At 36.7% G+C, this 15,751-nt stretch overlaps 1 protein-coding gene across 1 annotated transcript; it reads left to right on the forward strand.

Annotated features, from left to right (window-relative positions):
* The first annotated feature begins 3,387 nt into the window (after positions 1 to 3,387).
* On the forward strand, positions 3,388 to 13,951 carry LOC139125333 (uncharacterized). Its single transcript, XM_070691426.1, has 3 exons — positions 3,388 to 4,259; positions 10,373 to 10,604; positions 11,344 to 13,951. Exons 1-3 carry the CDS (start codon positions 4,205 to 4,207, stop codon positions 11,495 to 11,497), a joined length of 441 nt encoding a protein of 146 aa, XP_070547527.1. The 5' UTR covers positions 3,388 to 4,204; the 3' UTR covers positions 11,498 to 13,951.
* Positions 13,952 to 15,751: the final 1,800 nt, after the last annotated feature.

Genomic DNA, 15,751 nt, shown 5'->3' on the forward strand with positions numbered 1-15,751 from the left:
TAGGAGCTCCACAATCATTGACAGGTGTCAATTGTATCTTTCATACTCATTGCTAAAAAGAACGAAAACTTATTTGAACAAATTCTGCTAGGAACATTTAAAATCTTACACATATAGATGCGATTAATTTTGATTAATTCAGATACGTAGAAATCCATGACATTGTCCCTTAACATAACAGTGGTGTGGTATATTTCCAGCATCATAATTTTATTTTACACGATTTCTACAGAAGCGATGGTCGCATCAAACAATTCGTAAATTGAATTGTTCATGTCTTAAACAAGTACTAAGGGGTCAATGTTTGCATTTCATGCACAGTTTGAACTCGCTGGCAACAAAATCAACGTTTCCCCATGAACAACGCCTTCCATTTTGCTGTCTGATTCTTGTGATATTTGTATGAGAAAGTCTGCACTTTCGTTTTTTTAAGCTTACACTAACTGCACATTTAGTAGTTTGTACTAAATAAACGTCCCTCACAAAGGACAACGCCCCTCCTTGATACTAAATACAGTGACAATCTTATGAGGAGATACCATTCGTCTCCGTAGTGACTGGTGTGTGAACTTTCAAATCAAGTCGCGGAAAGCCTGTAAGGTCATAGTACTTTAGATATCAGTCTGACAGTCGGGAATAAATAACGTCAGACAACAAGTAGATGTTTATCTGCTGCATGGTGTAATATTCAGTAATATCACTGGTTAATGCATTTACGTCCCTGGATGTAACCACACCGATATTCTGAATCCTACCGCTTTCAAATTTTCAATTACTTTCCGAAGCCTAGTAGTTTAGGGGCAGTTTTCAATCCCTTGTTTTCGCATTAGTTTTTGTAGACACTGAGTATTTAGACGGTGTTCGCAAAGTGTTTTCCTTAGAATGTTTTATCATGATGGCCAACTTGCTTTGAGATCAAACTCATAAATGACCTGCCCTTTTTGAGAAAATTCCATAGTCAACATTATCTAATATTATTTAAATTACACCTAATTTATAGAACAAACCAGTAAGTAGATTGGTTTCCTGTTAATCTTGTTATGTTGTGGAACTTATAGCTCTTACCTCTCACAGATAGTGCGCCCCCAGTTGATAAATCGATGTGCAGTAGGAAGGCAATTGCCAGAAAGAAAGCGAACTTTTCCGACAATCGATGTAATTGAACGCTGAGGGCGCATGACAATACCCAGCCGACATCCCCTAAAAATCCGAAGTTACATGGAGTTCATCAAAAGAAGTACAAATCAACTGAAAAGAACACAGCATCAAGTCTTCACCGCCATTAATTAAAGCAGTTAAAACAATTCAGCATTATCGAGGTTGTAGATTGCTGATATGACGAACATGATTAAATGATGACATTGTAATTACACTGAAATGGAAAATACAATTGGACTTCCCAAATAAAATTGTGTGTCGTTGCATTATTTGTCGTTATTTATATCACTCGCTATGTTTAATGGTTTGACTTAGGAGGTGAAGGGGTAAGTGCCCTGCCTCGTTTCATGATGACATGGCATATACTAGTATAACCCATACTTAACCTCAATACACTTTGTTTTTCCAAAAAGTTGTAGACTAATCCCATGCTTTTCACAAACCCTGCCGTCCCTTCCCCTGGCATTTGTTTCCTACGCTGTACAATTAAAGTGAAGATTTTTTCATTGCCATACAGTAAACATTTTGATCGCAAAATAAAAACTTGTCAAATAAACCTTCACTTTTATATTCAACATCACATCAATTAACTATGGATTATAACTCTGTTCAATACAATTACCTCTGTTATCTGCTTCGACAACGTTTGTATCCAAAAAGGAAGAAAATAATCTGATATGGATTTCTGTAACTTTTTACTCAACAACAGATGAGAATTGAGTCTGATAATGACAAAGCGTTGTTTACACAAATCATGTACACTTGCAAACATATTTTATGGGGTACATCTTTCGATGTCATGTCGCTCACAAATGAGTTATTATCCACAGTTAATTGCTAGGGTATTGAAAAGAAAAGTGAAATTTTATTCGACAAGTTTTTATCCTGCAATCAAAATGTCTACTGTACGGCAATGAAAAAATGAATTAACAAATCTTTACCTCTAATTGTACATATAAAACAAAATGTTAGATAATATGTATGCAACATGCAGTAATAGCAAAAGTGAATTTGAATTAAATTGTCATGGTCATATAATTTTTCAAAGTGTTATGCGCCAAGTTTCTGTGAAAGCCTTTCAACTTCAGGTTGCAAAAATGTGAGCTAACACATGTGTCTCAATAATTCCCGGGTGGGGGTCTGGTTTGTAAAATTTGATTGGGTAGAATTACGAGTTAGGCTCAATAAAAGACGTTTAAACAAAAAGGTAGGAAAGTATTCTGTTTAACATTCCTTTACATCTTAGAAAAAATCTTCAGTGAAATTAAACATGTATTAATATCTCCAATCTCGTAGCTTTTTCACACGATCAGACCCAGATATTCTATTCTAAAACCGACCTAACCAATATTTTTAGTGCCATCAAATGATATCAAACATGAATAAAATAGGTTTCAAATTCATGATATCTTAAAAACAACCTTGCTGCACAAATGACAGTTATTATAAAAATTATTTGTTATAAATTCACAATGTAAAGAAATCAAGACGATATATGAGTTTAGTAATTTTATTTTAAAATGTTATTCACTGACCATTGGTATGGCGTCAGCTTCCATCATTTGCTTCGATTTAAAAGTCCAAGAAACTAATGTAATATAGTCTTTTTCTCGAAACTTAACAAGTATTCATTACTTTTCAAGACAAAAGCTATGGCTTGAAAATCACCAGCGAAAAAAATTACTGATTCGACTGTTTCCTTTTTTAAATGTTGAAGCATATGTGCGAATGTAATATGTTCAGTAATGGGTAAGTAATTGAATTGTGCCTCACTTTATTTGAGAGAAACTTTGAAGAAACGTTTTATAACTGATTTGCAATGCTCAAATTAAAAGACGAGACATCTCAGAAAGTGATGTATCGCAAATGAAGTCAGAATATAAACATTTCTTATTTTCACCGCTCACCACTTCCAATTAATTGTCATTGTAAAATAATGACAATCTTTTCTCTTACGAATACCGTCCTACATTTCAACATCGAAAACGCCAAGGCTAGGGCGCAAATCTTGCAGTATGTGGGAGTTTTAAGAGTTGCAATACCGTCGTATGCAATCCATTTACATACCCTCCTGAGCAGCAAATCATGGTCGGAAACATTTCGCTCGGTCCTTTGACATAAACAACACTGGCAAAGTGCATGGATGCCAGCTTTCCGTGTCGCTGAACAAATATGTGTGTCCTGTTGCTATTTTAAGGTACAAGTATTGATTGTTACGGACAGTTTACGTCGAAATTCCTCCCAGGACAACTCTCTCAGTCGTAAGTAAAAACCGTGTGGAGGAATTGTTTCGGAACAATGACATTTCACTTTCAACATGTCGCCCACAACTTTAAGATACCTTAACACCACCTGTGTGACCTGCCACGGTTCTCACATATTTCCACGTTTACATCATCAGCGGGTTTGTAAAGGTAACGGGTATAGCGACAAGCTGCCTCAAATATTAACGACAAGCTGGCCCTCTACGTCATCAGACTGGAATGTGCCAGAAATAATACCGCGCAAAGCGTCTGTGCAGGATTTAGTGCATTCGCGTGATCGAAGCGGCCGAACGGAGCCGGCGCTACGTGGATCCCGTGATATAAATTGTCGGCATGGGTCACACATAGCTCTACGGCGCACCTTTGTCACTTTTGTCATTTAATACAAAAAATGGTGATGGACACCGTTAATTTATGTGATATTAGTGGGCGATTTTGGTTCGCATGAGAATGGATATGGGCGAGGTTTGTTTATAATGAGCGATTAAAAGCGCAAGGCACCATGGGATATCTCCGGTCATTGGGGTCAGGAATACAGTGATCGCACTGTGCGTTCATCAAAGTACAGGAGCAGTCTTTGGTTCCATGTAGACTTTTCGTATATTGCATGACTGATACTAGAGTCACTACTTTCAGCGTCTGAAAGATCCACAGCTGTTTTTAAGTTCAACAGGGAGACGTTCTCATGCTGACATCTTTGACTTAGCCACGAGAGGAGAATAATTTGTTTGTAATTTATATTTTTGAAAAAAACTATCTATTTTTAAATTCTAAGCAGAACAATGAACGAGGGATTTCACCTATTCGTGGTCCATGGACTCGTACTGGTGCTCCAAGGTAGGTGACTGTCGTGTCGTTGAATTGAACATTACACTGTGATAGATTCTGTATGGAACATTCATGTTGTGTATTATGAAAAGAAGACGACAACAGTATTCGTACTGAAAAGAAAAACTAGGTTCGGGAGAATGAGATCTCGACATTATTGAAAAAAAAAACAGTTTTTGATATTGAGTAGCTTGAGTAGCTTGTTTGGGCAATTTACACTTTTCGTCATGCGGGTCTCTCACATGTATTTGTAATGGTAATGTTATGCCATTGTTCTTGGTGGCTTACGAGTTGAATGGCTTCAACCAACGAAGGTCAGCGTCTATTCATTGTCCTCAGCCATTGAGTGTATTCATCGTCTGGGAGGGCATTGAAATGAGTGAACGGGTGACACCATTTGCCGTTTATACTAAATTGCTGTAACAGAGCATACACTTTTATCTCTGGTAAACATGGCTGCTCGGAAGTGAAAGTTTGTGTACGTCGGTCAAATGGCTTTTCAAAAGTTGAGAGGATTCTTTTCATATATTAAAACATTGTTTTATTCATAACGGCTTCCATTGACTTCCGGACGTATGAGATTAAGAACACACAGAAAGGTCAATTTACCTTACCTTGCCTTCAGGCTGTATAGGATGACCCTTTCATTAACATTTTACCGATCACAAAGATGTGAATGTACATGCGTTTATCATGAGAGCGACATTACATTTGTATTGTATGCTCCCTATCAATGTATTTTACCCACCAAATAGTATTACTTTCGTTGTAATTTCACAGCTCAGTCCGTGGAGGGACTGTGTTCAAAGTGATCGTTTTGTCGCCGTTTGCTCATTGTATGGCATAACATGTCTGCGCATTATCAATCGGTCATGTGACCTTGGTGGACACATGATGTACAGGGATCGTGTAAAATGTGACTGGTTTTCTTAACAGATCCTGGGTCCCTTTATCTTTTTCTTACAACATGTTTTATCTTTACGTTTTATAAACCCACTATATGTTATGCCAATTCCTTTTGTTGCACATTGTCAGGTCACAGTGATACAGGCATACATACCAGTCTGTCAGGTCACAGTGATACAGGCATACATACCAGTCTGTCAAATAACATATGGGACTATCTGTTAACCTGTTTGCTACATCTGATGTTGTCAGGATTAGTTTTGTATCAGTTCTCGGGTCTACACCATTACTTTCCCTTGAAAACTTTTTCTTTGCACCAAAAATATTTTTTCAATAGCTTAGCACAGGCCAGCATTTCCCTTTTCACACTTGACCTTGTTTACAATTCAAAATATTAATACTTTATAGATATGCATTCATAATCAATTGTTACATACCATGATGCAATGAATTCTGAGAGTCTATGTATTCAAAACTATAACACCGTGACACCTGTTGCGCTTTAATTTGCCACTTGCAATACCATCTCACCACTATTTTAGTATCAAATATCGGGCACTTTTCAGAAGCTCAATATCACTAGTCGTGTTACCATAGTTATAAATGGATATCAAATCTATGTGATGTGTTAAAAATTTAAAAGCTAGTGCGACCAATTTGCATAATGCTGGTAATTCGGAAAATATGATATTGCTGTAATCCCCTGTTGCCAAGGTGATTAAATTCGCTTTGAAATGCAAACGTAATTAGTGTTTTTGACATTGACAGCGTGAAATATTTTAATTAAGTGTTCATAATACTGAATAGTAGCCGCCCTTGTCTCCAATAATACCGGCTGATGTTCAAAATCACGTGATCCCACGTCGAATAAAAATAATATTCACCGCACCCTGTACTGTCTGTAAATACGTGTACGATTGGAGCGTTAAATAAATGATGGGTGTATTGGATATTAATGCTGGGTCCGACAACAGTTCGCACACATGACCTGGATAATACAGATGGCATTTTAGAAACACTTTTGATATTCAGCCCTATATTTTCTGTTGAGAATTGCCGAACAGCACCGCCATCTGTGTTTGGTGTTTGCTGAGTAAAACAACTAAATGAGAACACTGAGTTGAATTTTACTGCATTGATGCGAACAAAGTACACAGTCGTTACCATCTTGTCAGTTCTGTGCCATAGGGATAATGGTAGTATGATCAGGAATTTTTTACCTGGGCGTGAAAACCAACACATAACACCAGTGTATGCGTATTAATCGGCCTCAACTATGTGCCCAGTGTCACAATGCTAAAATTAACTTAAAACGAGCAGAAATGGCAAATTCATCTGCCTATCCATTAAAAGGAATCTTTAATCATATAAACTCATTACATTGCTCTACTATGTTGCCATGGAAACTAATACGAGGTTTTTAATGGGATCTAAAGTTTGTAATTTCATTCTAGAGGTTTGTTTCTTTGTACATCCTGGACAAAGCGCCACTTTCAGCACCTACGCGACGATTTTGCAACATGACAATCCAATGCCTTCACTTCTGGTACATTCACATCTTGTGCCCTCAGATTTAATCGTCACATACAAAAGTATCATTCATGTATATCAAAAATTAACTAAAATATTTTATGCTATCGACCAAAAGATGTATTATTATTTTGAGAATATTGTAATGTGACGGCTGAAAAGTAGGTTTTCCCAATTACTTTTTCAAGCTAATTTTCGTACAATATATAATCAACTTTCTATTTCAGTCTATGTGTGGCAATGAAGGTATAGCAATTATCGATTGCAGACAGAAATCGTAACCCCTAGCAACACTTGACAGAATTATCTGAATGAAATTTAGAGAGATAATAGCAACGTATATTCTTGCTCGTACGTAATTTTATTTCTGATTCGAGAGAAAATAAATGCACGAACGTCAATGAACTCCTCTAAAGAATTTTTTAAAAGACTACCTTTGAATTTGCAAAAACAAATCAATACATGAGATTTACAGTAGTTTTCTGCATCAACTGCGGTCAAGGGTTAAATATTTGTGACGACACAAGGGCAATAACATTTGACGCAAAGTTGTCTTCTAGCGTAATTGTCTGCTGGTGCTGAAAGTGGCGTTAAAAAAGCTCATGTAAATTAAAAGACAAAATTAATAAAGGAAAAAAACACCAAAAAGTTCAAACTATCTGTATGTAAGCATAGACCCTCGATAGAAACATATCGAGGGTCTATGATGTACGCAAACATTCAGTTCACGTCTGTGGAAACTAAATACAGGTACACAGTCATTAGATTAGTATTCATGTCTGATACCAAAATACAACAGAATAGTTGTGATTTGAATTAATCTAGTTAGAAAGTTAGAACCACAACGTCTTTCATAGTTGTTGAGTCAACTCAACTATTTCTAATGTGATGACATAAAACGTGTTTGTTTTTTGAGGTTTGGCCTTTGCCTGCAGCGATTTCACAGAATACTTTTGCCAAGACTGTACTAAAAAACTGAAGGTCTAGCTAGAATTCGTCAAGTCTTTATGCATTTTGATTGAAGAAAGCAACTGGCATTATTGTGTTGTGTCTGAAATTGTTTGCTAACAAACTTTTGAAACTTTCACTTGATGAGAATGTTAGATATTAGAAACAAAAATGCGTTCGTAATGCAGAAATGTCCGTAATCATCTGTGTTTATCTAAATAGCGTATCTCGGTCAGAACAAATTTGTGGAAAGTAAACACCGACACACTTAGCATTCATCTCTGATACCAGCATACAACGGAATAGTTGTGATTCAACCATTCCTAATGAGATGACATAATTGTAGAGGCTTATTGTCAGTTTTGGCCTCTTCCTACCTGCTGCCATTTCACATAACACTGACGATAATAAAGAAACCAAGTGCAGGCTATTGCAGGCCTAGCCAGACTTTGTCAAATCTATACGTATAATTATTTGAATGAAGAAAGCAACTAACATTGTTTCATGTCTGAGATTGTTTACTAACAACTTTTTGGAACTGTCACTTGTTGACAATGGAAGACGTTAAAAACAAAAATGTTACAGTAATCATCCAGATTTGTCCTAGCGTATCTTGGTTAGAAACACCAATGAATTCTTATCTTGGTTAGAAACACCACTGAATTCTAGACAGTGCATCTGTCTCAGCCGATGACCTCAGCTTGACCTCATGTCGTGTTCAAAAGAAAGGCATTTTCATGAGTCACACGGTGAGGGCTTCTGAATAAATCCATTTGTTTTGCTTTCACGGAGCAGGCAAACAAGAATCTCATGCAACGTTGACTTTAACGCCCTCAGCGCGCTTTATGGCACACCTTGATGACTGTCAACAAAATATGTATAGAATGCTGCACGGTTCAAAGGTCGTAAATGTGACGTCACACAGTTGTGAAATAGAAAGTGGATCATTCGCCATACCACTTTTTTTCGCTGGTCCTTGTGTCGACTTTTAAAACAAAAAAATCTTGGAATCTCAACTGTTCACATTACAACTCAGTAAGTTGCAGAATCACTCTGATACGAAAGATTTTTAAACTTCCCGGAAGAGGACAAACCGAGGGGTCACTTTACATTTTTAGCTGGTGAGCGAATTTCATCGACTAGTGAGTGGGAGTAACAATTGAACACTTCATGGACAATGCATTTCTCTCTAACAATCCAATAATAACAGAGACAATGTAACAGTCTCCTGACGTCTGTCTTTCTTTAAGCAAACTAATCTTATAGAGATACTAACCCACTCAAAATATATACCTCGTAAAATTAACACTACAGGAGTATCATGTATATTAATAAACTTAATTTCTTGATAAAATATGTGAAAATTATATCAATCTTTTGGTTGCTATAAAATGCTTTATTTTGATGAATGTAAGGCATACTTTTTGTTAAAATTACAATTCTTCGACAAGTTCCCTTCTGAAAAGTTTTTGAACAAATACTGATACAAAGCAGGAGTTAAGTCCTATTCCAGCGTTAATATGAAACATAGAAATTCATGCTGTATGACGTAACAAATGCAAAATAATGGGCCGCGTTGAGATTTCCATGCTCCCTGACTAAATGACGCAGATTTATTGAACAGACCAAATCACTTATGTCTCCTGAATAACGGGGAAATTCTGCTGGAAATGATTAAGACTCTATTTACCCTTGAAACCAGCCGTCGTTGAAGATATTCGAGAATACAGGCGTGTTTGAATGATTTAAAGAATTTTTGCTAACCCGAACTGTCGATTCAGCCAAGAAACTCAGAAGTATATCGAAAAAGATATGATCGGTAGGGCACTACGCCTACATACCTTGGGAAAAAAGTAAAAAATGTTTGCCGTGGTCTTACAGTAATCTTTCACCCAACGCTTCTAGCACGATAATGCTAAACCCTGAATGGATTGGCTATGGACAAAGAACCTGTCCTTTGCGTTAGCCACAGTTTTTGTACTCCATGAGAGCATGTAGGTAGTTGATTATGACAAGTCTGTTCTACCTTCTTCTTTTCATGACGTCAATAACGGACATGACTTTGTTATGATGCCCTTGGCAACAGATTATAGCTTTCAACTTTGCCCTTGGTAGTTATGTCTCGTGATCGATTTTTGACAATACATGAAATACCTTATTGTGTGACGTCATATATTGAAGAATTGCAAAAACCGACCGAAGGTCAGTTCATCACCTTACAGTGCCTGCAGTCATCTGTGTACGTTGATTTTGATAACCGCGAATTCAACAGTGTTTTCCCTCTAGCTCCGAAGGTTCCATCTCCTTGTTTTTTATTCTGTGTTCTTTTGTCTGACTTTTACAATCTTCATCTAAAGTCTCCGGCTGGTTGCCCTTCCAACACCCAAGAACAGATTCCAAACTGCAGTAAGCACAGTACAGTATACATATATCTGTACCTGCAGTGCACGGTGCAGAGCTTGCATTCATCGTTTGAATATCCGATGGCCTATACATCCAGGCCCGATCATTCTTTCTTCTCTTCTTTTCTCTGTCATTCAACCAGTCAGTATTTTGTATGTCTGTTTGTCCGTCTACCAACTTCTCTATTCTAATCACCTTTCAATTCTCCGCCCCAATTTGAGCTCATTCGACTCTTCGAGACATTGAACAACGCCCTCTCTCGTCGATGCATGCACCCTGGAAAATCATAACTTTGACTTGCACAGCTAGCATTTTGATTCTCTATCTATCTGTAGGCTTCAATGTCGCAGACGGACTCGGAATCGTGGCGAAAAGTGAAGACACAGCCTATACGGGCAGTGACAAGATGCTCTACTGTGATTACAGGGAGGGGCCACCAAGCGAAGCTATCAGCACTGTAGCCGTTGACTGGGACAAAGCTGATTCGTCTCAGGATTATGGATGGCAAAATCTTTGTAAAGGTGGAACTGGCATTGGAATTAGTAAATTCTCTAGGGATCCACAAAAGTAAGTTATTCGTGTAATTCCTAGTCATAAACACAAGGATCACCCTCCCCGTAATGTCAATGATATTAGACAGGTTTGGTTACAACGGGGGTTACAAGATTTACGTTAACGTGAACGCGTAGAATATACTCAGACTCTATCAAAAGCTTAAATTTCCAACAACTATTAAGCCCAGCAATCTGTCGTGTTTGGAAGAATCCATGCATGTTTCCCTAAAATAAGACGGAGAAGAACAACAATCTAACACACAAAAATGTTTTGTCCACGTTCACGACTAAATACTAGTAAATTTTCAAAGGGATGTTTCAGTAGCTAGGTATTTTGGCAAATGATTGTTGATCTTATTTCCTAACCGTTACTCATAATATTGTGAGGGCGACTCTCAGTCACAAATGTCTCAGACAAAAGTTATCATTTTCGACTCGTGTCTGGCCTAATGAAAGTGAAGTAACATTAGGACTGATCAGAGGTGGCAAAGAAAAAAACACCTTAATTACATATCATTAAACTAACCTGACCTGATATGACCTATGACCTCATAGTAATGAACTTATACCGACAATATTCAAATACCATGATGAGTCATTTGACAGAGGTCTAACTTGTCTCGGAGCGCCACCACCGATGGAAGAGCAGCATACACGGAGTGAGGTTGCAATCTGTACATACATGTTGATATACTGACTCGGCTAATACTTTCCTAAGCCACGACACTAAGTTCACCTGTCTCTCTTTTCAGATTCTTTATAAATCCTGATGGTACCGATCAGTCCCTAACTATACGTCAAATTACCAAAGAAGATGCGGGCATCTACAGATGTATGGTTGTCATAACAACAACCGTTGACCAGGAAAACCAGCGCGAACGCTACAATCAGTTTACGAGTTCTTGACCCGGATGAGGATCCCACAGGATCGACCGATGTCGAAGACAACAAAAGTGCTTTCATGCTGCCATCCCTGGCTATCATCCTGATTCATTTACTGGTGTCAGCTTTCTTGTTGTCATAGTGATGACCTGCCTCTTACAGCATGATAAATGCCTGACGTATCAAGCTGCATTTTCTACAAGTTATGTGATATCACTTTGTAGATTGCAATGACTTATGGAAACTGAAATTCCGTAACAGAAAGAGCATGAAAACGCTGAATACAACTTTTTCATATCTACACTTTTAAGTTTCTCGATAAATTCCAGCCACTTTAAAGTCCATCAGCGCCCTCAAGATATCCATGGTTCCAGCGTATAACAATCTACAATGGGTTTGATTCGATTCTGTAGTTGTTACAGTGTCAATAATGTCACGTTACCTTGTATATACGCTAAGGAGTTAAAATTGCTTCTTCTATTTTGATGTAAATGTGTTTGTTTTCCTTCAAGTTACATTGTATAAACTAGATATATACACAAAATGACAGGGCTAGTTGAGATATTTTTAGCTTTTCTATTTTAGGGGGAAATACTTCACTTCATATAAAAGCAATGTTATCTGCTACAGTCAATGATCAGTATCCTATTTTTAGTGACAAAACTGATGCAAAGTAGCGTAAAATGTCATGCGTACATTGTGGCACCATTAGTTGTCGCAAAGAATCATGGGAAAACATCGAATTTTTACGAGTCATTTATAGAAAAATAAGCAATGCTTTCATACGAATCTTTTTTATCTAGAAAATTTACCAATGCTTTGACATCTTACAGGGTATGTCGATTACCATGACAACGACAAAGACAAGACTCTTAACGAGGCGTAAAATGTCTCCTTCCAGGATCTTGATAACAGCAACCATCGCCTTACTGGAAATACTCATTTTTATCATGATATTTGTTTTCGTCAAAAATTCAACAGTGTAAACTAGGTTTCTAGAAATAGTATGTCATTTATCTTCAGTAATCTTTTCACTGCAGTAACGGTAAACAGTTTGTAAGCTGCACTCAACTCACAGAGGCGATTCGAGCGTAAACAGTTACGGTTTATTTCATGCTGTCAGTGCCACATTCAGAATAATTCTAGGGAAATGGTAAATACTCTTTTGTCTTTGGAGAAGATTTCCCTTTGTTTTTAACTAGAATAATAGTCTCTGAAAGGTTTGAAGAGTAATAATTCATTTAAAGACAGACTAGAGATAAGTCATTGATAAATTATCATATCCAAGGCATAGCAATGTATTTTATTTGCTGTCGTTTTCAACAGTTACAGTTTAAAGTCTTTCTATATTGCAATCCCTAGTGTGTAGACATGTATTTACGACTCTGATTTAATCGTTAAGAATAGATACTTTAAATATTATCACGGTTGTAAAAACGATTTATTTCAAGCTTTCAGAGAAAACATTCAAGCTCCTACCACTTTGTAATAATGTATAAAGTTTTGCTTTCACCTTGAGTCAAGTTCACTAAATTGATCGTTTCATGTCAAACATTATTTACAAAAATATTTTCGGATGTGAGCCATCAGAAGGTGAGGAAGTCAGGACCTATGGAGCTGTTTGCATGGTCGTTTGTAATTCTGAAATTGAAATTGGACCTTGTCTAATTTCCCCAACAGATGACAGATGTTATTTACGACAATTTTCACATCCTGAAACGAAACGGAGATCGTTACCAATTTTATACACCACTGTTTAGTCTTAGAAATAAGGACTATAAAGTTTCTGACATTAAAAATAATCTAGAAAGTTAGATATTTCTAAACTTTTATTCAAGTCATTTATGTTGTATTGACTGTTTCGCCAAGGCAAAAATATGGACAATGATTGTTCGATGGTTTATCAATTCAACGTGGATGTACTTCGCTTTTAAAAGGGACATATATTTTAGGTACACGTAAGAGCATATTAGAGTGATAAAAAACAGTATAAAGGAATGTTGTTTTGTTATTTTAATCCATATTTTGACCGATAGTATTTTTGCAATATTTGCATCATTTAGTAAAATTTATTTACATCATCCTTTCGTTTATTTGCTTAGTTTATTTCATGTCATGTATGGTAAGTTCAGAAATATTCGAATATATTGTATGTTTATTTGTTTGTTCTATGTTTCCCTTTATCGATAGATTTTATATGGTAAATGATCAGACGATAGCCCTGGATAGTACTATTCACTTCACATGACGTCTTTGAGTTACAGATAGACATAGATGTGTTTGTTTTTAAGACTAATACGAGCTTGGATGACATGGCGTCCGTCATATAGCGGACATTTCGTGATCAAACAACTTACATGATATGTCTACCTGCAAAAATTTACGAGACGAAACCAATCTACCAATCTACCATGACATGTATATACCAGCTAAGACCACAGAATTGAATAAACAGGCTTATAAAATTAGAAATACAAAGGTTAAAGTCGATCATAACATGGCATTATACCTGCGTTTTTTCCCGCCCTTTTGTTTTCAGCTCAGTGTCACCACGAAGCTTAAGGTAGTATGCGATTTGAACGATAAAGACTCAAACTTTCCCTCATATTTTTGTTCATTCTCATTTAAAAATCAGTGATGAAAAAAACTTACACCATGCAAATTTCAGTAGCAATTTACAGTTTACAATTATTTTAATATAAAATGGCCGTCAGCCGCGCGTTGACTGTATTGTGAAAATCACACTTTCCATTTTCAAAAAAATACAAGAACTTACAAATTGTTTTTAAACTCCCTCAAAATGAGCCGATACAAGAAGGTATTATAAGGTCAGAGAAAAAAGTTATTGTTCTTCGGATTTTTTTGGTAAAGCTGCGAAGGTGGCGAGCGATTTGTTTTTATCGTTTTTATATTGTTAACGTACTGGTAAAATCTGCCACGAATTATGCCTCGGAATCGAGATTTGACAAGATGTCCATAGAGGTATTCACAGAAAGTGGTGACAAAATAAAAATTTAGCATTTCCACATGCTGAGGAAGAAAACAAAAAAACATTAAAATTATTCACGCTAAAAACATGAAAATAATTGCAAAGCGGAATGATATATTTGGCGCAATTAAAAAATGCAAATTGGATAAAGTAGAAGCGGCGATGTCAAGGAACAATTGAATTATTTTCCCTGGCCTAAAATTTTAGAGTCGATTATCTGTGCGCGTGTCGTATTCTACAACAACATATCAATATGTCTTGCAGCTACAGTTTGTCAATTCGTTCTCGTATCATGTTGCCAGACAGAAACTCAGACTTCACCTGCAATGAGTCAATGATATAGAATATAACGTATTATGGTCTTAGAATAACCACATATATATTTTGGACTGGTTCAGAGAATGGTCAGTCCATTCAGCATAAAGACTTGAGCTGGCCTTTGAGCCAATCACAGACAGTCCTTTGAGCCAATCACAGACAGCCCTTTGAGACAGTCGCGGGCAGCCCCTTGAGAGAAGATTGATGTTCAGTTTAATTGCAAACATCGTCCTTGATTATTTGAATACAGTTTGACAAATCAGACACTTGACGCCGACATTACAATATTTATGGATAGCCGCTGTCTGAAGTTACATAAAACGACCTACCACAGTGCATTGGGTCAAATAACGTGTCCTCAGAGCCGTGATATCCATACGACAGATTTGCTTTCTCTAGCAAAGACACTAACATTACAGATCGCTCTAAAGACATCGAGGAGTGATGTAGAATGCGGGGACAGATTTTCAAACTTTCGAATATTTTACAATTTTTTCTGATTGACCAATTGTATGGGCTTAATTTGAAGCTTAATAAGTACTATTTTTAAAGTGGTTTTTTTTTAAATCGAAAAGGTATTTTCTTGGTAGCGGTTTTGAAATTGAAATATAGGAAACACATGGGCGATTTGTTTCTCTGCTTTCAAGTTGTTTGGATGCCCCTGATTTTATTCTGAATTTTTAGACAAGTGACTGAAAATTAATTCATTTGATCAAGAGCATAAGTGTTTACTTTCGTAGGCATAAACAACATTAACATAAACGAACATTTGAATGTAAAATATTTTCATAGCAACTCCTTGGCGTTCTCAGTAATCCACGCAACCTATGCTCTCCACTTTGTTTGAAGTCTGAATTTCATAATATCTTCACTGAAGTTTTTTTCGCAGATCACTCATCCCCTTTGAGTAGCTGTGTTGAACGATAGCGTCGCAAATACAAGTATAACATGGCATGCAAAACGCGATGAAG

The sequence above is a fragment of the Ptychodera flava genome (assembly GCF_041260155.1).
Source record: "Ptychodera flava strain L36383 chromosome 3 unlocalized genomic scaffold, AS_Pfla_20210202 Scaffold_25__1_contigs__length_14229661_pilon, whole genome shotgun sequence".
Classification (NCBI taxonomy): domain Eukaryota; kingdom Metazoa; phylum Hemichordata; class Enteropneusta; family Ptychoderidae; genus Ptychodera; species Ptychodera flava.